Genomic DNA, 25705 nt, shown 5'->3' on the forward strand with positions numbered 1-25705 from the left:
TTAAAATTCACAATTAACCCAAAGAAAATCCACCCGAAGTCGTTCATTGACTTCCGGTTGTCATGGCGGAATGTAAACAAGCCGTAATGCGGCATATTTGAAAGCTATCTGTCAACCATGCTGCACGAACTGCTGTTGGCATTATTAGGTCATTCTGGGGGTGTAATCAAAGACAAAGGAGATGGTCTTAAGGCATGCTCCATTATGTTATTAATCCATTATGAATACATGTATACATTCCGGATAGTTCTGGCTACCAAAACTTTAAATGTCGCTTTTTATTATTTTTGACTGGCGCGACGTTGTCAATACTATATAAACTGTACGCTGAAGTTTCTTTAGCTACATTCCGAACTGTTCAATTTTTTATGAGCTTTATGCATGATACATATTTTAGCAATCATATTACATACAGCGTCTTAATAACGCTCGATTGGTCATTGTCGGCTCGGGTACTACTTACATGTACCTCGGGTACTCTTAAGTATACTTACATGTACCCCGGGTACGGTAAATATACTTAATCGTACCTGGTCGATATTAGACTGTACCCGAGTTGTATTCCCGCAAAAAATCCGATGTCGTAAACTGCGCTACCGATTATCTTAAACAAACTTCTCTTTTAATAAAAACTGCATCAACATGCTTTTTTAGTATGAGTTTGGATAATATAGAGGCCATTTTACAGAAAATTGACATAATGTGAATATAATTTAATTAAAAAAAATAGCCGACAACAACCGATTTAGCTAAAAATTTCCCGGGTACGTTTTAGTATATTTACGGTACCCGGGGTACATGTAAGTATACTTAAGAGTACCCGGGGTACATGTAAGTAGTACCCGAGCAGACAATGACCAATCGAGCCTTAATTACATGGTAATGCAATACAAATCATGATTTTCAATAGTTAGCACATTCAAATGTTTCTTAAGTTATGATATATGGTTATGTTCAATTTTACAGATGATAAACACTTCACTCTGTTCAGCTATGGTTATACAGGTCGATTGTTGTTAATATCTGTTTAAAAATACCTTAATATAACTGATAGTTGTTTGCCACACTGTTGACAATGTGCTATTACATTAAAACAAAAGCTGAATTGGTCAGATATGAATATCCTCTTGACAGGGTGTGAACACTCTAGCTATTTGTTATATAAACATAGTTATTGAATAAAAATTGAATGATGGTAGCATGTTTCATTTTCAGGTCCAGAGCGACCTACCATTCTTGCACTCTGCTGATGAAGAGCAGTTGAACTATGTCTGCAGGCTGGGAACCCACTACAGCTTTCTTGTGAACTTTATTAAGAGGCATGGTACCGGCCACAGTCTTCCGAATCCAAGTGTGTATTATTGTCAAGTCAAGTCAACAGTATTAATTGACAACCACACAATACATGGAATATTAAACCATATGCAAGTTGTGTCCATGACATTATACAAAGCTGTACACATGTAAAAATGCTAGCTCTTTCAGTGCCTAGTCATATATATTTCATAAGTATGTATTTCTCAATCTTGTATGTTCATATTTAGCACAATTAAAGAATAAATGATATTGACAATCCATTAATGTGAGTGAGTGAAAAGCAAAAGATAAAAGTTGTTCCTTAAAGGAAAACAATAATGTCTGCCATATTCGTATGTATTATACAAAATATTGTAGTTTGAAGCCCGATTTGTGTACCATTGTAGCCAGAGTTTTAAAGGAATGAACATATATATTTTTTAAATTCTATACAAGAAACAGACAATGGCAAAATCAGTAAATGGTATACACTTTATAGAAGACAAAACTTATTTATTCAATTTCTAAAACATTAAAGACATAAAAAATTTAAAGACATTTCAGACCATGTTATTATAGACTAGTAGTGTGCATGTTTTATTTTTTAGGTGGAAATAAATCAGAGGGTATTTCAGGGTTGTATTTGAAGGCATTTTGCAGTGGCCTTGATAGAGTTTTAGGAGGGTACAGGAATAAAATTTTGCAGCTTGAATCGAGTCTTTTGAAGGACCCACATCTGTCTGTATCACACATTGCTTGCCAGTTGCAACAGGTATAAAAATTCATTAATATTATTGTTGATAACCGTTGAACTAATTTATAAATGATCAATGTATAATAGCAACTTTCATATGTACATTTAAGTTACACATCTTTGTTGAACAAAAAAAAGGTAATCTGTTCACATATTGACTGTTTAGATCATGCATATTTTGGTGTTTGCAGTACCAGTTGCTGTTCCCTGCTGTTGTTGCTGTTGTAGAACAAATATCTTCACACAAGGTATCAAGCATGGCTGAAAATCTGAAAATTCATTAGTTGTTGGTTTTAAAACTTTGCATAACATTTATCTGTTTTTTGTTTCCACATCATATCAGTGATATAACGATACAACTCTTACACCTGATTGTACTATAAAGTTTACCAACATTTAAGAGCTTTGGGTTTATCTGTTATCTGTTTGGGAGATTAAATACTTGCTTATATGGGCTGTGCTCTGTGAAAAGGGGGTTAAATGAATATGCCTAAAGTGTAGTCCCAGATTAGCCTGTGCAGTCTGCACAGGCTAATCAGGGACGACACTTTACAAAGATATTATGATATTTTTCGTTTATAGAAAGTCTCTTCGTAGCAAAAATCAAGTTAAGGCGGAAAGTGGTATCATTGATTAGCCATAGATAATCTGGGATGACACAAAGCATATTCATTAAACCCCCTTTTCTCAGAGCGTGGCTTATATGTAAATACCGGTACTACAGTAACTACACTAGCATATTTTAAGCATGACCAGTGCAGTGAGAGGGAGTAATTCACTGGGCTGGCAGGTATAAACACTCCCTAAGCAGAAGCAGCCTTGCCTTTGTCTGTATTCAAAATGTTGCATAAAAAGCCATCATTTGAAAATGGGCTCCTCTCACTTTCGTTGTACAAAATCCAGGGATTCATGGAATTTTAGGCATTTAATTTTGTTTGAAAATCACATAACATATATTAGAAAATGCTGTGCTTTTTTTTTAAGGAAAAGAAAAAAAAGTATGCACAACTATTCAGTTTATTTGTTGGTCATTTTGTAGAACTTGTTGTAAGCATAATGTGTCCATCCTTTAATGGTTCATACTCTTTAGTAACTGGCAGGTGCAAGTATTCTACCTTTTTTGCAGGCCCATGGGTGTTACATTTTGGATATAGTGCACAAACACAGTGAGACTGGTCATCCCTTGGTGAAAGACAATCTCATCAGGTATAAATGCTATACATGTACTTATTTTTCAGATGCATAACATGGTGCTAAAACAAACAATGAAAACAAAGTACAAATTAAACAATATCAGTATCTCATTTTTAGCTTGTCGTGTCGTGTCCGTCGTCGTCCACATCGTGCTAAAACCTTAACATTTTGTCAAGGTTTTGAAAATTGGCTCTAAAATCAAAGTGCTTTTACCTACAACTTTGAAACTTCATATGTAGCTGCACCTTGATGAGTTCTACATGCCACACCCATTTTTGGGTCACTAGGTCAAAGATCAAGGTCACTGTGACATCTAAAAATTATTATTTTTTTAATTCTGACAAGCTTTCATCTATTCAAAAATGCACCCGCAGCCAAGCGTGGCACCCGTTATGCGGTGCTCTTGTTTAAATAAATTAATAATACAATTAGAAGAATTATTATGATAATAAATGATTTTGCGCCAATATATTACTATACCCCCACAAACGAAGTTTAGGGGGGTACTGTATATAGGAGTGAGCTTGTCTGTCTTTCGGTTGGTCGGTCGATCGGTCCGTATTAAGTGTCCGCTCTCTAATTCAAGTTGTTTTCATCCAATCTTCACCAAACTTGGTCAGATGTTGTATCTAGATGATGTCTAGGTCAAGTTCGAATATGGGTCATGCAGAGTAAAAAACTAGGTAACGGGGTCACTTAGTGCGTTTTAAACATTGAGCATTGTGTCCGCTCTCTAATTCAAGTAGTTTTCATCCGAGCTTCACCAAACTTGGTCAGAAGTTGTATCTAGATGATGCCTAGGCCAAGTTTGAACATGGGCCATGCCGGGTCAAAAACTAGGTCACGGGGTCACTTTGTGTGTTTTAAACATTGAGTATTGTGTGCGCTGTTTTATGTGAAGACAACATGTAAAATATTCTCTGTCAATGCAGCATTTGGGGGTATTCGTCACGTCTGTGACAAAGCTCTAGTTATCCTTAAATTGGAGGCCTATCATAAACATAGCAAATGAAACACTGCATTTTCAAATTGAACTTCAGTGAAAAACTGTCTAGCTGAGCATGTAAAGCTGAAATCTTGTTTCTGATTCTAGTTGTAGACGCTTATGTTGTTTATAGAAACCTATCTCATTTTATTTTCTATTTTCACTAGAATGAAAAAAACTGATTTTCTAGTATATAAATAACAATGGCCAATCAAAAGAGTGATAATTAACAGACACTGTATTGCACCCATTCGGTGAATACTTGCAGAGTTCTTCATGTGTGCCATGGCGTACTGTTACACCCATTGGTGAATACTTACAGAGTTCTGCATGTGTGCCATGGCGTACTGTTACACCCATTGGTGAATACTTACAGAGTTCTTCATGTGTGCCATGGTGTGCTGTAACACCCATTGGTTGAATACTTACAGAGTTCTGCATGTGTGCCATGGTGTGCTGTAACACCCATTGGTTGAATACTTACAGAGTTCTTCATGTGTGCCATGGCGTGCTGTTACACCCATTTGGTGAATACTTACAGAGTTCTTCATGTGTGCCATGGCGTGCTGTAACACCCATTGGTTGAATACTTACAGAGTTCTTCATGTGTGCCATGGCGTGCTGTTACACCCATTGGTTGAATACTTACAGAGTTCTGCATGTGTGCCATGGCGTACTGTTACACCCATTGGTTGAATACTTACAGAGTTCTGCATGTGTGCCATGGCGTGCTGTAACACCCATTGGTTGAATACTTACAGAGTTCTGCATGTGTGCCATGGCGTGCTGTTACACCCATTTGGTGAATACTTACAGAGTTCTGCATGTGTGCCATGGTGTGCTGTAACACCCATTGGTTGAATACTTACAGAGTTCTTCATGTGTGCCATGGCGTGCTGTTACACCCATTGGTTGAATACTTACAGAGTTCTGCATGTGTGCCATGGCGTGCTGTAACACCCATTGGTTGAATACTTACAGAGTTCTTCATGTGTGCCATGGTGTGCTGTAACACCCATTGGTTGAATACTTACAGAGTTCTTCATGTGTGCCATGGTGTGCTGTAACACCCATTGGTTGAATACTTACAGAGTTCTTCATGTGTGCCATGGCGTGCTGTTACACCCATTGGTTGAATACTTACAGAGTTCTTCATGTGTGCCATGGCGTGCTGTTACACCCATTGGTTGAATACTTACAGAGTTCTTCATGTGTGCCATGGCGTGCTGTTACACCCATTGGTTGAATACTTACAGAGTTCTTCATGTGTGCCATGGTGTGCTGTAACACCCATTGGTTGAATACTTACAGAGTTCTGCATGTGTGCCATGGCGTGCTGTAACACCCATTGGTTGAATACTTACAGAGTTCTTCATGTGTGCCATGGTGTGCTGTAACACCCATTGGTTGAATACTTACAGAGTTCTGCATGTGTGCCATGGTCTGCTGTTACACCCATTGGTTGAATACTTACAGAGTTCTGCATGTGTGCCATGGTGTGCTGTTACACCCATTTGGTGAATACTTACAGAGTTCTTCATGTGTGCCATGGCGTGCTGTTACACCCATTTGGTGAATACTTACAGAGTTCTTCATGTGTGCCATGGCGTGCTGTAACACCCATTGGTTGAATACTTACAGAGTTCTGCATGTGTGCCATGGTGTACTGTTACACCCATTGGTTGAATACTTACAGAGTTCTTCATGTGTGCCATGGCGTACTGTTACACCCATTAGGTGAATACTTACAGAGTTCTGCATGTGTGCCATGGTGTACTGTTACACCCATTGGTTGAATACTTACAGAGTTCTTCATGTGTGCCATGGCGTGCTGTTACACCCATTGGTTGAATACTTACAGAGTTCTTCATCTGTGCCATGGCGTGCTGTTACACCCATTGGTTGAATACTTACAGAGTTCTTCATGTGTGCCATGGCGTGCTGTTACACCCATTGGTTGAATACTTACAGAGTTCTTCATGTGTGCCATGGCGTACTGTTACACCCATTGGTTGAATACTTACAGAGTTCTGCATGTGTGCCATGGTCGTGCTGTTACACCCATTGGTTGAATACTTACAGAGTTCTGCATGTGTGCCATGGTGTGCTGTACACCCATTGGTTGAATACTTACAGAGTTCTTCATGTGTGCCATGGCGTGCTGTAACACCCATTGGTTGAATACTTACAGAGTTCTGCATGTGTGCCATGGTGTGCTGTAACACCCATTGGTTGAATACTTACAGAGTTCTTCATGTGTGCCATGGTGTGCTGTTACACCCATTGGTTGAATACTTACAGAGTTCTGCATGTGTGCCATGGTCTGCTGTTACACCCATTTGGTGAATACTTACAGAGTTCTGCATGTGTGCCATGGTCTGCTGTTACACCCATTGGTTGAATACTTACAGAGTTCTTCATGTGTGCCATGGTCTGCTGTAACACCCATTGGTTGAATACTTACAGAGTTCTTCATGTGTGCCATGGTGTGCTGTTACACCCATTGGTTGAATACTTACAGAGTTCTTCATGTGTGCCATGGTGTACTGTTACACCCATTGGTTGAATACTTACAGAGTTCTTCATGTGTGCCATGGCGTGCTGTTACACCCATTGGTTGAATACTTACAGAGTTCTTCATGTGTGCCATGGCGTGCTGTTACACCCATTGGTTGAATACTTACAGAGTTCTGCATGTGTGCCATGGTGTACTGTTACACCCATTGGTTGAATACTTACAGAGTTCTTCATGTGTGCCATGGTGTGCTGTTACACCCATTGGTTGAATACTTACAGAGTTCTGCATGTGTGCCATGGTCTGCTGTTACACCCATTGGTTGAATACTTACAGAGTTCTGCATGTGTGCCATGGTCTGCTGTTACACCCATTGGTTGAATACTTACAGAGTTCTGCATGTGTGCCATGGTCGTACTGTTACACCCATTGGTTGAATACTTACAGAGTTCTTCATGTGTGCCATGGTGTGCTGTTACACCCATTGGTTGAATACTTACAGAGTTCTGCATGTGTGCCATGGTCTGCTGTTACACCCATTGGTTGAATACTTACAGAGTTCTTCATGTGTGCCATGGCGTGCTGTAACACCCATTGGTTGAATACTTACAGAGTTCTGCATGTGTGCCATGGTGTGCTGTTACACCCATTGGTTGAATACTTACAGAGTTCTTCATGTGTGCCATGGCGTGCTGTTACACCCATTGGTTGAATACTTACAGAGTTCTGCATGTGTGCCATGGCGTACTGTTACACCCATTGGTTGAATACTTACAGAGTTCTGCATGTGTGCCATGGTGTGCTGTTACACCCATTGGTTGAATACTTACAGAGTTCTTCATGTGTGCCATGGCGTGCTGTTACACCCATTGGTTGAATACTTACAGAGTTCTGCATGTGTGCCATGGTGTACTGTTACACCCATTGGTTGAATACTTACAGAGTTCTGCATGTGTGCCATGGTGTACTGTTACACCCATTGGTTGAATACTTACAGAGTTCTGCATGTGTGCCATGGTGTACTGTTACACCCATTGGTTGAATACTTACAGAGTTCTTCATGTGTGCCATGGTCTGCTGTTACACCCATTGGTTGAATACTTACAGAGTTCTGCATGTGTGCCATGGTGTGCTGTTACACCCATTGGTTGAATACTTACAGAGTTCTGCATGTGTGCCATGGTGTGCTGTAACACCCATTGGTTGAATACTTACAGAGTTCTTCATGTGTGCCATGGTGTGCTGTAACACCCATTGGTTGAATACTTACAGAGTTCTTCATGTGTGCCATGGCGTGCTGTTACACCCATTGGTTGAATACTTACAGAGTTCTGCATGTGTGCCATGGTCTGCTGTTACACACATTGGTTGAATACTTACAGAGTTCTGCATGTGTGCCATGGTCTGCTGTTACACCCATTGGTTGAATACTTACAGAGTTCTTCATGTGTGCCATGGCGTGCTGTAACACCCATTGGTTGAATACTTACAGAGTTCTGCATGTGTGCCATGGCGTGCTGTTCAAGCACCTGTGTAGCTGGCTGCTGTATGGATACGTGTATGACCCATACAAGGAGTTCTTCATCCAGCCCAGTGACCGGTCACATGACACACCACCTGAACAGGCCGGCCAATCACAAGAGGAGGAGGATGATCTGGGCATCATGGGAGTTACAGGGAGACAACTGCAGGTGAAATATGTCTTGGAGTGGTGTTAGAATATCAAAATAGTTTTCATATTTGTGTACAAGTATTTTGCAAGGATCTATTGTTTTTGTCAACAAAAAGAGTTCAATAGTGGTGATAGTTATAAGGAGACAACCCTAGGTTAACTTTGTCTTTAAGCTGTACGAAGTATGTATAAAAATTGTTATAAGCTCACTATGTATCGAATAGTTCGTGCTATATTACTTGCCTGTTTGTTAGAGTTTATGTTGTGGTCAGCATCTGCCTGATGTTGTGGTTAAGGTAAAAAGGCAACAGCTTCACATCACTTTAATTTGACTTACCACAGGTATGCACTTGAAACTTAACACATGTGTTTTTGGACATTGTGTTCGGTCTCTAATCAAGTTCCATAACTCTGATGTGCAGTGTTGTTAAGGTAAAAGTGGAGCATTTCCATAACACTGTTTCTACGTCCTGTTATTCTATTAAAATTGTGCGAGGTCACTGACCAAGTTCCATAACCCTGGCAATAACAGTTTAGTAGAATAATGTGTAACATTTCCATGCAAACAGTAAAATGGTTTCAGGATGATAACTCAAAAACGCTTAAGCCTAGTTCCAAAAGGGTTGCCTTAACCCTTTTGATTTTCAGGTCACTAGGTCAAAGGTCAAGGTCACAGTGATTCGAAACAGTTAAATGGTTTCTGGATGATACTCAAGAACGCTTAAGCCTAGTTTCCCGGACTCCATTGTTTCTGCTTCTGACTGTTCAGGGCCAGTCTGCACTCTGTCAGAAAATTTATTATGCCCCCCTTCGAAGAAGAGGGGGTTTATTGTTTTGCTCATGTCGGTCGGTCCGTCCGTCGGTCGGTTTGTCCATCAGATGGTTTCCGGATGATAACTCAAGAACGCTTAGGCCTAGGATCATGAAACTTCATACGTAGATTGATCATGACTAGCAGATGACCCCTATTGATTTTCAGGTCACTAGGTCAAAGGTCAAGGTCACAGTGACTTGAAACAGTAAAATGGTTTCCAGATGATAACTCAAAAATAATAAGGCCTAGGATCATGAAACTTCATAGGTACATTGATCATGACTGGCAGATGACACCTATTGATTTTCAAGTCACTAGGTCAAAGGTCAAGGTCAGTGACAAAAAACTTATTCACACAATGGCTGCCAGTACAACTGACAGCCCATATGGGGGCATGCATGTTTTACAAACAGCCCTTGTTTACTGGTTAAAATTTGCAGGCCACAAGTAGATATTCTATATTTAATAAGGTAATGAATTGAATTTCACACATGTCGTTGGGATCATCATGAGATTGAGAGTTCACCAACCAAGGACCATGATTTCTGCTAAATTACTGAAGTGTGCATGGAGCTTATATGCAGACATTGCTCAAAAGTAATTTAATTCAACTAAATTAATTGGTAAAAGATTGAAAATTTAGTGTATTTGCAAGGTCACATTCCTTGATTAAATTTTTAAATGTTCAGCTCGAAGTTAACATATACTACTTGTATATAACGTATACAGATATTCAATTCAAATATGTCTTTGTGATCATTTTATCAGGTGACTGACAAAAAATGAACATTATACTCTCAAAGTGGAAAAACAGTTGAGCATGCTATCTGGGGACAGCTCTTGTTTTACATATGAAAAGCTTATGTAAAGATCTACTTGTTTGTTGACTTCAGTTGTCATGGTATTAATACAAGGAAAACCACGGATGAACTTTGATGTCTGCATTCAATGTAATCATGTAGTCATAAGTTAACAAATGCACAATTTCCTTCACTTAAAAAAAGTGACTGACACAATATTCACTTACCCATTCTAAGACCTTAGACTACACTGATGCATAAAGTATACCATTTTTCTCACTTGAGCACTATGTGCTCATGGTGAGCTTTTGTGATCACAGTTTGTCCATCATGCAGCGTCAATATTTAACTTGTTAACCCAGTAGAGGCCAAATTTATTGTCCGATCTTCATGAAATTTGGTGAGAAGATTTGTGCCAATGAAATCTTGGACAAGTTCGAAAATTGTTGTGGTCTGTACACTCTAAACCTCACATTTATAGTTGAAAAACATTGCCGTCAAGGGGGCGATGCATTTTTCCTTACATGTATATGGCTATTGTAAAACCTTCTAACATTCTAGAGTCCAGATTTATTGTCCGATCTTAATGAAACTTGGTCAGAAGATTTGTCCCAATGATATCTTGGTTGAGTGAAAAAATTGCTCCAGTTGGTTGAAAAAGATGGCCACCAGGGGGCAGGGAATAAATCCTTATATGGCTATAGTAAAACCTAGTTAGAACTCTTAAAAGTTACATTTATTGTTCACTCTTCATGAAAATTGGTCAGAACATTTGTTCTAATGACATCTTGGGCTGCACAAAACAGGTCAGTTTCTTTGTATATCAGGTGAGCGACTTTGGGCCTTTCAGGCCCTCTTGTTTGAATATATATATATATTATTTAATTATTCTGCCATTGGTTTGTATATATATCATTGACTTTGTATAACTGCATTGCAGAAACTGCTCAAGTTGAATGTGACAGAGGCTGTAACAGGTGGTGGTCACATGTTTGTGGTTCAGGCCGACCTACTGCCTAGCTATGTACCACTTAGAGTCGCCAACAAGATTCTCTTTGTTGGAGAGTCAATACAAATGTTTCAAGAGAAAGGAAAATCTCTTTCAGAAGGGAAAGGTGTGATAATTGTATATGTTTTTAAATCTTTTATACATCAAACAATATTAATTGTATGTCTTAATTTTTACGACAAAAGACAGATTTGAGGCTCACATTTTAAGATACTTCAATAAAATCACACTGTTAAGTGTTTGCCTGAAATATATTAAAAGGACAACTTTGGATAAAAAAGAAAATTTATATTTTACAGAGAATAATATTTATATAAAAAGATTTATACAGTAAGCAATCATTAAATAAATACTTATTTAACAATTTTCTTATTTTTTATTAAAAAAAAATCATATTAGCCATGAGTATGCCTCTTTAATCCTTAAGTGAAAACGTGGTGATGTTTTACGAAGATATGTGTTCTCTTGTCAATATTGACCTAGAACAGTTGATAAATTATAAGGCAATTATAATTCAATTTGTGTCATCTTGCTTTATGATGTAACATGGTATTATCTGCTATTTCTGAGACAATGAACTAAATACACATGAATTACCAAACTAACTACACAATCAAAGTTAGCTTTCCTGAGCAAAGCATACTCGCAAATTTTATTTGCAGAAATAGTTACCAGATCAAGTTAAAATGAAAATAAATGTTTCCATTATAATTGTTAATTTTGCAATTAAAATATTTATGTCTGTCTAGGTTTGATTTTTACGCTTTATAACTTTGCATCATTTTTTATTGGCTCAATGAACCATGATAAAAAACAATTTTTGTTCTTCTTTGATTCCAGGTAATATTCTGAAGGGGGAGCAGGAGAAATTTGCCAAGGCCCTTCATATTCTGGCTGAGGAGATGCCTCTTAATGGAATGAAGTTTGAATCTCTCATCAATGAAATACGTACACATGTAGCAGAGGTAACTAATTTGGAGGCATGAAGTTTAAATCTCTCATCAATGAAATACGTACACATGTAGCAGAGGTAACTAATTTGGAGGCATGAAGTTTAAATCTCTCATCAATGAAATACGTACACATGTAGCAGAGGTAACTAATTTGGAGGCATGAAGTTTGAATCTCTCATTAATGAAATACGTACACATGTAGCAGAGGTAACTAATTTGGAGGCATGAAGTTTAAATCTCTCATCAATGAAATACGTACACATGTAGCAGAGGTAACTAATTTGGAGGCATGAAGTTTAAATCTCTCATCAATGAAATACGTACACATGTAGCAGAGGTAACTAATTTGGAGGCATGCAGCTTAAATCTCTCATCAATGAAATACACACGCATGTAGCAGAGGTACTGTAACTAATTTAGAGGCATGAAATACAAACACATGTTGCAGGAGTAACTAGTTTGGTGGCATGAATGTTGAGTCTCTCATCAATGAAATACGTACACTTGTAGCAGAGGTAACTAGTTTTTGTGTATCTACTGGTCAGTCGTAGTAGTAAAAGAACATGTCCCCCTTATAACACAAACTGTACTGGTAACATGTTCGGCATAAGCTTAAGTTCAATCTCATTTATAATCCAGTAACTCTGTTCAAAAAATAGCAAGCATTCTGATTGGTCAATGTTTTGAGTTGAGGAGTTGCAAGTGCAAGTTGCTGTTAGCTTTAGTGATAAGTTTCGCAGTCTGATCAGGAGTTAGGCTGTCTGTTATAAAGTCAATCAAGGTTTCGTGGTCTCATTAGATCTCCTGACCAGACCGCCGAGGCAGGTCTGGAGCTACACTGCTCCATATGGCATAAGACCCATTTTCGCCTGACTTGGGTGATATTACCTCAGCTATAGGACTCAATTACTCTTGAAAACATCAGAATTTCAAAACAAACATACAGTTCTTGCACAACTAGGCCCTGCCTATTATGTAAGTGCTGAGAAAGGGACTTAAACCTTTCCCACTTAGAAGCAAAGGAAAATGGCTTTATTCATCCAGCATAAAACCAGAACAGCCTGTGAGTTACTCCCAATCAGTTCTAGTTTTATGCTGTTTGCTGCTCATCAGTATTTTAGGGTTTGCCTTTAAAAGTTTTATTTTGTAAGAAAGGTTTTTAATGTAATTGGATATTTGAAAGGTCAAAATGCTTATCTGAGGGGGAATGGTCAAAACCCTAGTATGCCATGATGCTTGCACTGAACTACCACCCTATTATATCACATAGATCCTGTGGAAAATCCTGGTGCAGGACGCCGACCTGCTGGCCCAGCTGCGGGTCATCAAGGACTTTTACCTTCTGGGTCGTGGGGAACTCTACCTGGCCTTCATAGACCAGGCGACCCACCTGCTGAGAGTCACACCCACACCCACCACTGAATATGGTACACAAGTTGGGTTACTATATGGTTTTATTTACTTAAATGATTATAAGCAGAAAGTGTTGATCCTGATAAGCCTGTTCGAACAAGGCTCTTTATTATTTAAGATTATTATCCATGATTAGATAACGCTTTGTGTAAAACTGCTCTGCTCGTGGAATTGAAAATAACTTGGTGGGAATCCTGCAGTGTGTCAACAACAACCAACTTAAATTGTATTGCTTAAAGTTATAAGTTATTTGTCCATGGCATGTGTTGTGTTTGTTGGACATGGTGTTTGCTTTCCTCCAGCAAGTAGAGTGCACCAGGAGCATAAATTTATTCTAGTGACAAGCCTTGAGCAATTTTGAGGCGTCATCCCCTCAAAAAAAACTCCTTACAATCATACAGTTTTCCCCGTAAACTTAAATAGGATTTATATTCACTGCTGTGACCATTTTCCTAAAAATGCCAAACAAACATGATAACAAAATGAAGTCAAATGACCCCATTCTCAATATTTTAAAAATCCTTGTGTGTTCCTGATATCTGTCCTTGTGTGTTCCTGATATATGTCCTTGTGTGTTCCTGATATCTGTCCTTGTGTGTTCCTGATATCTGTCCTTGTGTGTTCCTGATATCTGTCCTTGTGTGTTCCTGATATCTGTCCTTGTGTGTTCCTGATATCTGTCCTTGTGTGTTCCTGATATCTGTCCTTGTGTGTTCCTGATATCTGTCCTTGTGTGTTCCTGATATCTGTCCTTGTGTGTTCCTGATATCTGTCCGTGTGTGTTCCTGATATCTGTCTTGTGTTCCTGATATCTGTCCTTGTGTGTTCCTGATATCTGTCCTTGTGTGTTCCTGATATCTGTCCTTGTGTGTTCCTGATATCTGTCCTTGTGTGTTCCTGATATCTGTCCTTGTGTGTTCCTGATATCTGTCCTTGTGTGTTCCTGATATCTGTCCTTGTGTGTTCCTGATATCTGTCCTTGTGTGTTCCTGATATCTGTCCTTGTGTGTTCCTGATATCTGTCCGTAGTTTTTATTGCAGGTGTTGTGATCATTGATTTGTGTAATGTTTTCATTGAAATAATTTTTTGGTGATAACTTAAATAATGATTTTCCGAAGTTTTAAAGCATGTCATTATTAGTGATAATTATTTTATAATTATGTAACTCTGTAAACAACTTTTAGGCTTTTTTTACCTGCTTTTAATGTGTAAGTTTTATACAAATTTGTTAATAAAATTATCTTAAGTTTTGTCTGAGTCATGGTTTCAGTATCTGCCTGCAGTCTGCAGTTGTTTTTGTTTTGGAAGTTTATCTTTAAAGTATTTCAAGTATTGTCTGTAACCATAGCCTAGGCTATCTTGCACATTATTTGAAGTGTTGTCTGTGACCAATGTCCGGGCTATCTTCCAAATTATTTGAAGTGTTGTCTGTGACCAAAGTCTTCCACATTATTTTGAGTGTTGTTTGTGACCTACAGATGTCAATGCTGCCTACCTGCGGGCTGCCAGGAATGTTCTGTTAATGTGTTGTTTGTGACCTACAGATGTCAATGCGGCCTACCTGCGGGCTGCCAGGAATGTTCTGTTAATGTGTTGTTTGTGACCTACAGATGTCAATGCGGCCTACCTGCGGGCTGCCAGGAATGTTCTGTTAATGTGTTGTTTGTGACCTACAGATGTCAATGCGGCCTACCTGCGGGCTGCCAGGAATGTTCTGTTAATGTGTTGTTTGTGACCTACAGATGTCAATGCGGCCTACCTGCGGGCTGCCAGGAATGTTCTGTTAATGTGTTGTTTGTGACCTACAGATGTCAATGCGGCCTACCTGCGGGCTGCCAGGAATGTTCTGTTAATGTGTTGTTTGTGACCTACAGATGTCAATGCGGCCTACCTGCGGGCTGCCAGGAATGTTCTGTTAATGTGTTGTTTGTGACCTACAGATGTCAATGCGGCCTACCTGCGGGCTGCCAGGAATGTTCTGTTCCATGACGAGGCTCTGCTACAGAGATTTAAACTGACTGTGAAACAAGCACCAAAGACTCAGAAAAGTAAGTGACCTTATTACGTTGGAATATATGAGCACATAGTTTACAGCAAATGTTGGAGTGGTATTGGTATATAGGCATGTACATTTCAATTAAATTGACCCTAGAAATTAATGAAATATGCAAAACTTTTTTGATTATGGGTACATGAAGTTATTTTTGTATCGGATTTTAATCACTTAAATAGTTGTGTGTTAATTTCCTTTACCATATTAGCTCCCATATGTGATGTCATTATTATTCATACGTTTCACTGTTTTTTATGCAGTAAGACTTAAGGCTAAAAGTCTTGTAACATTAAATATCCACTCATTAAGTTCAATCAGTGCAAATGATGGTCCTCCAAATCTATAAGATAGACTACACTTAACTTCATGTCTGTGGATCATAGTTTATAGATTTTCCTTCTTTGAATATTCTGTCTGATATATAATTACTTAATTGACAATTGATGACTTTTATTCTATCATTGAATGGGACAAATATTTGTTACGAGACTATAATAATCATGGTGCCAAGTAATTAAAATTGGTTGACGACCTGGCCATTTTTGTGTGTATATTTTGCAGGAACACAATTTTGTGTGACTCAGGCCATGGTCCAAAGTTGAATCATGATAATTGTACAGTCTATTATAAATATTTCCATGATGTTTATGATGTAATGAAATCATAAGAGCTATACAATTCTTCATGAGACAAAATCCAAAGTACTAATGTCTAAAAATACTGTTGTACAGACTGAATTTATAATCCAATATATATTCTAATCCCTTTTTACAATCTATGCCAATGTCTTCAGAGGAAGGGAGCAGTAGCAGCAGTGGCAGTAGTGTCTCGACCAGTGAGCCAGGATGGAGCAGTCTGACACTCAACTACTCAGTCCAGTGGCCCCTACATATATTCTTTACCCCCTCAGTCCTTGAGAAGTAAGTAGTGTGAATTGTATATTAGCATGTCTACCATAGTATCGGCCCTCGTAATGAATACATATATACCAATATTTGAAGTGAAAAAATACAAAAACATACATGTGTTATATGTTATTCTATAGTTAAATGTGTATTCTTGGACGTATCAAATACTGGCTAGACGTAGCTTTCTGTAGTAATCTGTATCATGTACAATGTTTCTCATTATCGGCCCTTCAGATTGGTTTCTAAGGTTTGTTACTAAGCGCATGTGCTTGTTCTATAAATAGTATCTTAATGGAAAAACGATACTCTTGCTTGTGTTGTTCTTATAATATTTTAACATTTTATAACTAAATAAGCGGCATTTAAAACATTTGATCAAGCCACTATTCAAACCTAAACAAACTAACATAATTATGTGTTACCAAATTTAAAAATCATAGCATCACCCTGGAATAAACACGGCCAACTTTCCCATGAACATCAGAAATCATGAGAATGATCGTAGTCATAGTCATGGATAACCATCAAATAAATTAAAACTTCTAAAAATTGAAAAAATATTAACTTTCCAGCACTTATTGAGGGTTTTTCATTAAAGTCATGATACAATGAGGACGGCGGATACTATGAGAATAAGGGATATATATATATACATGTATGCCATAATTACTCGCTGTCAAAGTTTCTATTTTAACAATTTAATATGCAATATTCTAACATAATTTGTGATGATTTCTGAGGATAATCAATATTCTTTTGCTCTGTTTATGGTTTCAACTGCATATTTCTGTTTCTGTTGATTCTTTGCCAGGGTTTGTAGATCGAAGCACACATTTCAATATTCCATTTCCTGCTTATAGTTTACCTGTGTTTGTAGATATAACCGCATATTTTGGAACTTTCTGATATTTTACCTGTGTTTGTAGGTACAAATGCATTTTCCCTGTTTTTGCTAATAGTTTGCATGTGTTTGTAAATGCAACTGATTATATGGTTTCTTGCTAATACTTTGCCAGTGTTTGTAGATACAACCGCATATTTCAGTTCTTGCTAATAGTTACCTGTGTTTGTAATACAACGGCATATTTCAAATCTTGCTAATAGTTACCTGTGCTTGTAGGTGCAACTGCATATTCAGGTTCCTGCTGATAGTATGCCTGTGTTTGTAGATACAACCGCATATTCAGGTTCCTGCTGATAGTATGCCTGTGTTTGTAGATACAACCGCATATTCAGGTTCCTGCTGATAGTATGCCTGTGTTTGTAGATACAACCGCATATTCAGGTTCCTGCTGATAGTATGCCTGTGTTTGTAGATACAACCGCATATTCAGGTTCCTGCTGATAGTATGCCTGTGTTTGTAGATACAATCGCATATCCAGGTTCCTGCTGATAGTATGCCTGTGTTTGTAGATACAACCGCATATTCAGGTTCCTGCTGATAGTATGCCTGTGTTTGTAGATACAACCGCATATTCAGGTTCCTGCTGATAGTATGCCTGTGTTTGTAGATACAACCACATATTCAGGTTCCTGCTGATAGTATGCCTGTGTTTGTAGATACAACCGCATATTCAGGTTCCTGCTGATAGTATGGCTGTGTTTGTAGATACAACCGCATATTCAGGTTCCTGCTGATAGTACGACGGGCCCAGCTTGACCTTCAGCACTGCTGGTCTATACAGATGAGTCGGAAACAGGCGAACAAAGACAGGAATGAGACCGCCAAGTGGCAGCTGAGAAACCACCTGTCTTTCCTCATTGATAATCTGCAGTATTATCTACAGGTTATTAAATGTATTTATTTACAATACATGTATTTATTAGCGAGGCTGTTTTCGGAGAAAACCCGAGCTATTGTCATAGCCAGCTCGTCGTCCACCGTCCGACGTAGGCGCCGTGCTAAAACCTTAACATTGGCCATAACTTTTTTAAAATATTGAAGATAGCACCTTGATATTTGGCATGCATGTGTATCTCATGGAGCTGCACATTTTGAGTGGTAAAATTTCAAGGTGAACATCATCCTTCAAGGTCTAGGGTCGAAAAAACAAAGTTAAGAGTAATAAACATTTAAATGTACATAGAAATCTGACCTGCCCACGTATATATTTTTGTTAAATAAATCAAAGCGTCGCAGTAGGCGGCATTGTGTTTCTGACAAACACATTGTGGTAAAAGGTCAAGGTCATCCTTTACGGTCTACGGTAAAAAATACAAACTTAAGGGAAGTAATAAGCTTTAAAAAGGGAGATAATTATTCAATACTGAACATAGCCACTTTATATATTTGGCATGCATGTGTATCTCATGGAGCTGCACATTTCGAGTGGTCAATCACAGTCACAGTAGTGGCTTTTAATTATTTGCTACTAAAAATAGAGATTTGTTAGAGACAATTATTTTCAAGGGAAGTAATTTATATAATTATAAATCTCATATTATATATTTCCTTAACAAGAATTGAAGTTCTTTTCACAGTTACTGTACAGATTTATTATTTTGATTATTTATAACTCAAATGATTGATTTGTAAAAGTTTTTTTTTAATGATATAATTATTATTTCTTTGATGTTCATTACATACCTGCAGACTTACGTCCATAGATACATGATCAACTCTGGCTATGATCTCTTTTAAACCACAGGCCTTGGTTGTCAGTGATGTCTGACATGGTCATAATTGACTGTGAGACCCTCCCCCCCCCCTCAGTTGGATTGGACAAAATTCAAGGGAAGTAATAAGCTTGCTTTAAAGGGAGATGATTTCTTTACCTGCCAAATGATAAATAGCAATTTTATTTCAAAGCGGTGCAATAGGGGCCATTATGTTTCTGACGAACACATCTCTTGATATAATTATCATTTCTTACCTGTTCTAATTTGTGAATGCTAGTTTTCATTAAATACCAGTGGACTTATGTCCATACATACATGATGAACTCTGGCTATGATCTCTTTGATAAACCACAGGCCTTGGTTGTCAGTGATGTCTGACTTGGTCATTTTTTACTGTCTACAGACCTCCCCCCCCCCCCCCCCCCCTCCCCGGTTGGATTGGACAAAATCCAAGGGAAGTAATAAAGCTTTAAAGGGAGATGATGTCTATACCTGCCAAATGATAAATAGAAATTTTATTTCAAAGTGGCGCAGAAGGGGGCATTGTGTTCTTGAAAAACACATCTCTTGTTGGGTCACTCGGTCAAAGGTCAAGGTCACTGTAACCTCTAAAAAAAATAAATTCTGACAAGCTTTCGCAGCCGAGCGTGGCACCCGTTATGCGGTGCTCTTGTTTTTAAGTATTAGGATTTTATTATGCAAAAGGTGTTTATGCAGTCATTTCCAATACAGTTCAACCTGTACCTACAACCACCTTTTAATAGCGACCAACAGTCAATAACGACCACACTGATTTCCTCCCGAACGTTTTCACTATGTATTCAATCTGCGAATAAAGCCCACCTGCGAACAAAGACCGCCCTTTTACATTCCCAAAAGTCCATTTTGATAGCTTACAACGACCGCTGCAATCATAATAATCAATGATTTCGTAACTTTCAAAAAACTAAATGGCCACCATGACGCTGTGTAGTCAAGTGATACAAATCTGACTAGTGGACTCGTCGGTCACAATGAAGATATTGGCAAGTGACAGTTTATCGCACTTGATAGCAGTTTTTTGTTTATTTAACACGTATTGCTAATTGGTAGTCGCCTGCTTCTTTTATGCATTTGACAGTTTTTCAAGAGTGTAAACATTTGCCTTTGTATTTAAGTGACTCGCAATTAATGTACTAATTGCCGAAAATATCAAAAACAAGTTTGGGGCTTTCATCAACTCATTAAGGAAAGTAACGGTTTCATATAAATTACGATGCCTTAAATACAAACATTTAGATAGTCATTCCCTTCTTAAATTACTCCGTGATAAGAGGCGCATAGATTACCGGTATAGATAAGTAAATTGTCAGTTCAAGTTAACCATAATGGCTTCCAAGCGTAATTTCTTGACGTTGGAAGAACGCATTTAATGATTAAAGAAATAAAAAAAAAAAAAAGGGAATGGAAATAATAAATATAAAAACAAAACTGTGTTTTGAATCCTTTATTTCATTATACATGCATACGTATTCAACATTTAAACAATAGAGCACATGCATAGATAATGTACCTACTAAACTACTAGCACATTTTGCAAAGTTTCAATCGACCCTGCGAATAAAGACCACCTGTGAACAAAGACCACAATGTCCAAATCCCTTGAGTGGTCTTTATTGACAGGTTAGACTGTATTATGCAAAATTGTTTAATTTGTCATTTTCTTCATGTAAAACTGACTGCACATTTATAGTTTTATAACATAAAACTCATGTAAAATGTCAACAGACAAATAAGACATTGTGTAGTTTGTATGATTACAAAGTTTATTCCTTTGCTATGAAAAAATAATTGTTTTTCATAAACAAATCTTTAGACAATATATCAACAACATCACAGGCTAATCTGGGTTAACACTTTCTTTTTTTTATTGTATTTTCCTTTTAAGAAAATCTCTTCTTAGCCAAAATCCAGTCTTCATTCTAAAGATTGGTGCATATACACACACATGTATTTAAAAATGGCAAGAAAAGAGGGACAAAAACTCACAGAGTATGTTTTGTGTTTGTTGTTTCTACAGGTGGATGTGATAGAGTCTCAGTATGGCGTGCTCGTAGACAAGATTGAGAACACCCGCGACTACGAGGCGGTGAAGGTTGCCCACGATCACTTCCTGTCCGCTCTCCTTGCACAGAGTTTCGTCCATATGAAGGCGGTTAGTTGTGTATTGTTATAATAGCCTCTCTCTGGGAACATGTCTCTTAATGCATGTACATGAAGAGTTGTCACAGATAAGCCTGTGCAGGCATATCACTCAGGCATGATACTTTACGTCTAGTCTGGATTTGCGTTTAAAAGCGACTTTAAACGAAAAATTAAATAAAAGTGTAAATTATTGTCCATGATTAGCCTTTGCAGACTGCACAGGTTAATCTGGGATGATACATTACTTCACACATGCACTTTGCAGACTGCACAGGTTAATCTGGGATGATGCATTACTTCACACATGCACTTTGCAGACTGCACAGGTTAATCTGGGATGATACATTACTTCACACATGCACTTTGCAGACTGCACAGGTTAATCAGGGATGATACATTACTTCACACATGCACTTTGCAGACTGCACAGGTTAATCTGGGATGATACATTACTTCACACATGCACTTTGCAGACTGCACAGGTTAATCAGGGATGATACATTACTTCACACATGCACTTTGCAGACTGCACAGGTTAATCTGGGATGATACATTACTTCACACATGTACTTTTCCCCATTTTCCCTGAATGCAGCTCATATTTAATTGGAATAAAATGTCTTTAAGTTTATTGCAGTTTGTTGCTTTGGACCAAAAATACACACTCTCATGTTACCAAGTAAGGAAATCATTAAATAGAGGATATTTGTTGGATTCGGTGGATTATCGATTTTAATTCATGAGTGATCATAGAAAATAATATTTTCACGAGTGGCGCCAACAAATTTTCTTTTTATTTTATGCTTTTTTTTTTTACAGATTATATACGTTGTTAAAGAGTTTAACTAAAGAATTTTGCTGGGAAAATGACGTCATTTTGTCAAAAATGACGTCATTTAACATAAACAGTGAAAATTATCGATAATTTTCATTGTTTGAAACAGTGAAATATCAGTTTTAATTCACTGATATTTCTCTATAAACCACCCGAAAGCATAAAATAAATATGCATAGACAATCTGAGGGCATATATTGTATGCCAGATTGTTTTCATCATTTTTCGCTGTTACATGAAAAACAGATCTAACAAACATGAAAAACAGGCTATACAAATGATAGCTTATTATTTTTGTTTTTTATGCCCCCGGATCGAATGATGGAGGGTATATTGTTTTTGGCCTGTCTGTTTGTCATTCTGTCTGTCTGTCATTCTGTCCCAAAACTTTAACGTTTGTAATATTGAAGATAGCAACTAGATATTTGGAATTGCATGTGTATCTCATGAAGGTGCACATTTTTAGTGGTGAAAGGTCAATGTCCAAGGTCAAATATATGGCTTCAAAGCGGCGCAGTAGGGGGCATTGTGATTCACAAACAAAGCTCTTGTTAATGTGTCCAAATTACTAATTTTTAAGAATTTTTTAAAGTATTATGTTATGTATTTACTTGTACATTGTTTAAAGTTACTGCTCTGCTTGTGTGTGTTTTAAAGCAGTTTAATTTCTGCATCAAATTTTTACTGTGCTAAATTAAACAAATATTCTCTAGTCAATCATTTTGAACTTAAAACCATTCCTTTATTTTCCACTGAACCCTTGTGTTAACTCCTCCCCAGGTGGCCATCTGCCTTTACGAGATACTTGACCAGTGCTCCGTGTTCTCAGGCCTGGTGGGCCGATGTGAGACGCCTATGTCACACAGGGATACCTCTCAACTAGAGACAATAACCAAGGTAACACTGGGTGGCTGCATACATGAAGAATAAGAGGTTACTGTCATAAAATTGTGTAATCAGGGGAGGCTTAGAATTAAGAAGCGGTACAGCAGTTCCCTGTTTTTCTTTTATCATACCTTATGTCCCCATTTATAAACAAATATTGGAAGCTACAAAGCTGCATTTTTGCGGCAATAAATATGCTGTTTGACATGTTAATGATGCTATCATATGGCTTATGCACTTGTGCCTTATATTATTAAAATATTGTTTTTGCTGTTTTTTGTTGCATTTTGTGCGTAAAGTATTTTACATCTTGGTATCAAATTGTTTGTTTTGTTGAATCTGATTCTATTTTACCAAAAAAGATGACTTTATAGTTGATTCCAGTAGAATGACCTAACTCTAAACATTGACTGATTTAACAACTTCCTGTTGACAAGATACAAAAAGATAAATATATCAGGCAGATATCCATGAAGTGGTATGATCAAATAATGGTGTCTTATAAACTGTGTTGAAAGAGTATGTCAGAATTCAATTTTCCTCATTCATTGGTAGTCAACCATTGCACATGTTAATCCCCCATTGCAAGTGGGAGGAGGCTTATAGCAATACCTTCAGTCTGTGAGTCCTTGACATTTTGGTGTCTGAACAATTGAAGGTCGAATGTTTGAGCGTCTAAATTTGTGGCCTCAGACTTATTATACACTTTGTAGGATCTTCATTGGCTTATAATTACAACTTCTGTCACATTCATATGAATGCTGGATTCTGATTGGATAATTTGTTCACATGGCCGGTTTTTCATTTTCCGATGAACCCACTTTGTATGCAAATTTAAACATGAATATTCATGGTGCTACTTTCTGGTCATAAACAAGTTGCAAAATGACGTTATGTTTTGCGCGAAACTTAATGGTGTTGTTTTTTATTGGTCAATAGCGAAATGACGTTATATTTTAGCGCGAACTTCAACAATATACCCGTTTAAACAGTTTGACGGAGGTGAAACTGAAACTGAAAATAGATTCATACGCTAGATTAAAAAGGACTTTTACGACCCTTACCACGATAAAATTTCAGTTTTAAGATTATTTGGTGTTGTAATTATAAGAATTGAATAGCACTTTTCTGCATTTCATCGGTGTATGAACTGTCATGAAAATACACCTAATTTATGCAAAAGCAAATTAGGCGTTATTTTCCCGACAGTTCATACACTATGAAATGCAGAAACATGCTATTCAATTCTTAATTAATGTCAAGATAATTGAGATGACATGCAGAAACCATGAGTTAGTCACGCCGTCTCAATACAGACTGCTTAGGCTAATCTGGGAAAACGCTACACACATGCATTAAGCCCCATTTTCCCAGAGTGAGGCCCTAATGTAAGCTTATAGTCAAGTTCATGTTTTTGGGCCATACTATACCGTATCCATGGTTACTGTAGAATCTCCAGCGCCAGACAAGCCTGCTGTTCAAGATGCTGTCCAGTGTGCGCACCAACAGCTCTAGCCCCCACCTTGCCCAGCTGCTGCTGCGGCTAGACTTCAACAAGTATTTCTCCATATCTGGGGGACAGTTTGGCAGGTCAGGGGGAATTGATCACACATTTTAATTATTTGAGACTTGCTTTGAGGAAAGATAGCTGTATGAATCAGAATGTGCAAAAAGTGTTGTTCCAGATTAGCCTGTTCAGTTTGCACAGGCAAATCAAGGACAACACTTTCCGTTTCATTGGTATTTTTTGTTTGAAGGAAGTCTTTATTAGCCACAATCCAGTTTAGGCAGAAAGTGTCGTTCCTGAATAGTCTGTGTGGACTGCACATGCTAATTTGGGACACCACTTTACGCACATGTATTAAGTCCTTTTTCCCCTGAATGTTGCTCATTTTATATAATACACAGTATTTATCCAATTCTGGGGCAAAGTTTAGCAGATAATTGAGAAAATGGGGCCTTTTTTTGTTAATAAATATGTGGAAAAGGCAACATTCAGACAATTTAATTTCTTCATTTAGCAGGTAACAGCAGGTAAGGGTGAAAATACCTCACACTTAAACTCAATTTTGGTCATCAGCGAAAGGCATAAATTGTAATATGTCCATAAAAGGATGAATTTTTGTATATTATATGATTGCATACTTTTACTTTTAATTATTTATTAGTTATTAAAACTTAGGGGGATTTGGATGGCAATTTGTGTCAATTGCGCCAGTTGAACTCATTCATTTTGTTATCTTTCAGCTTATAGCATAAGTGTGGCACAGTGGGTATAGCAAGATGCTGTCATTGCCTGGACTGTTGAATATTCATCAGGCGCGAACTGTGAAACAATCAGGTTGTCTTTGACTTATTACATTAAGGCATAGGATGTGACACATTCCTATAAGATATGGACGTTGACATATTTCTTTAAGGTATGAAATTTAAATAAATCCTGTAAGGAATGGACTGTAATATATTTCTGTTATTAAAATACCAACATAATGTTCTACAGTTGAAGGTTATAATTTGTCGTTGATAGATTTGAATGCAAAATGGACTACATGTATAAATAAATGAACAAAAAATGTGTTGTGTTGTTCATTCTGTGACATCCAAGACACTTGTTAAATAAAAATATGGTGTCGTTTTCTCATTTAAAATGTGTGGTTTACTGTAGTTATGGAAATCACTAGCCCTCTTCATTAAATATACCGCATTTATTTTCATACACAAATTAAAATAAGGAAACACAATTGGATGTAAGCATGCAATTAATTGTGCAGACTGGGGATTTTAAGCACTTTTTGTGTTTAGATATTATCAATA

General features: G+C 37.6%; 1 protein-coding gene across 1 annotated transcript; it reads left to right on the top strand.

Annotated features, from left to right (window-relative positions):
* Window positions 1–38: 38 nt before the first annotated feature.
* Window positions 39–25466, top strand: LOC127877050 (gamma-tubulin complex component 4-like). The gene is made up of 16 exons (XM_052422653.1): window positions 39–192; window positions 1216–1351; window positions 1905–2068; window positions 2242–2298; window positions 3177–3256; window positions 8237–8435; window positions 10971–11145; window positions 11880–12004; window positions 13263–13419; window positions 15347–15454; window positions 16253–16379; window positions 17978–18155; window positions 21047–21181; window positions 22787–22903; window positions 24342–24481; window positions 25139–25466. Exons 1-16 carry the CDS (start codon window positions 118–120, stop codon window positions 25143–25145), a joined length of 1980 nt encoding a protein of 659 aa, XP_052278613.1. The 5' UTR covers window positions 39–117; the 3' UTR covers window positions 25146–25466.
* The last annotated feature ends 239 nt before the right edge of the window (window positions 25467–25705 follow it).

Source organism: Dreissena polymorpha, chromosome 4, assembly GCF_020536995.1.
Source record: "Dreissena polymorpha isolate Duluth1 chromosome 4, UMN_Dpol_1.0, whole genome shotgun sequence".
NCBI lineage: Eukaryota > Metazoa > Mollusca > Bivalvia > Myida > Dreissenidae > Dreissena > Dreissena polymorpha.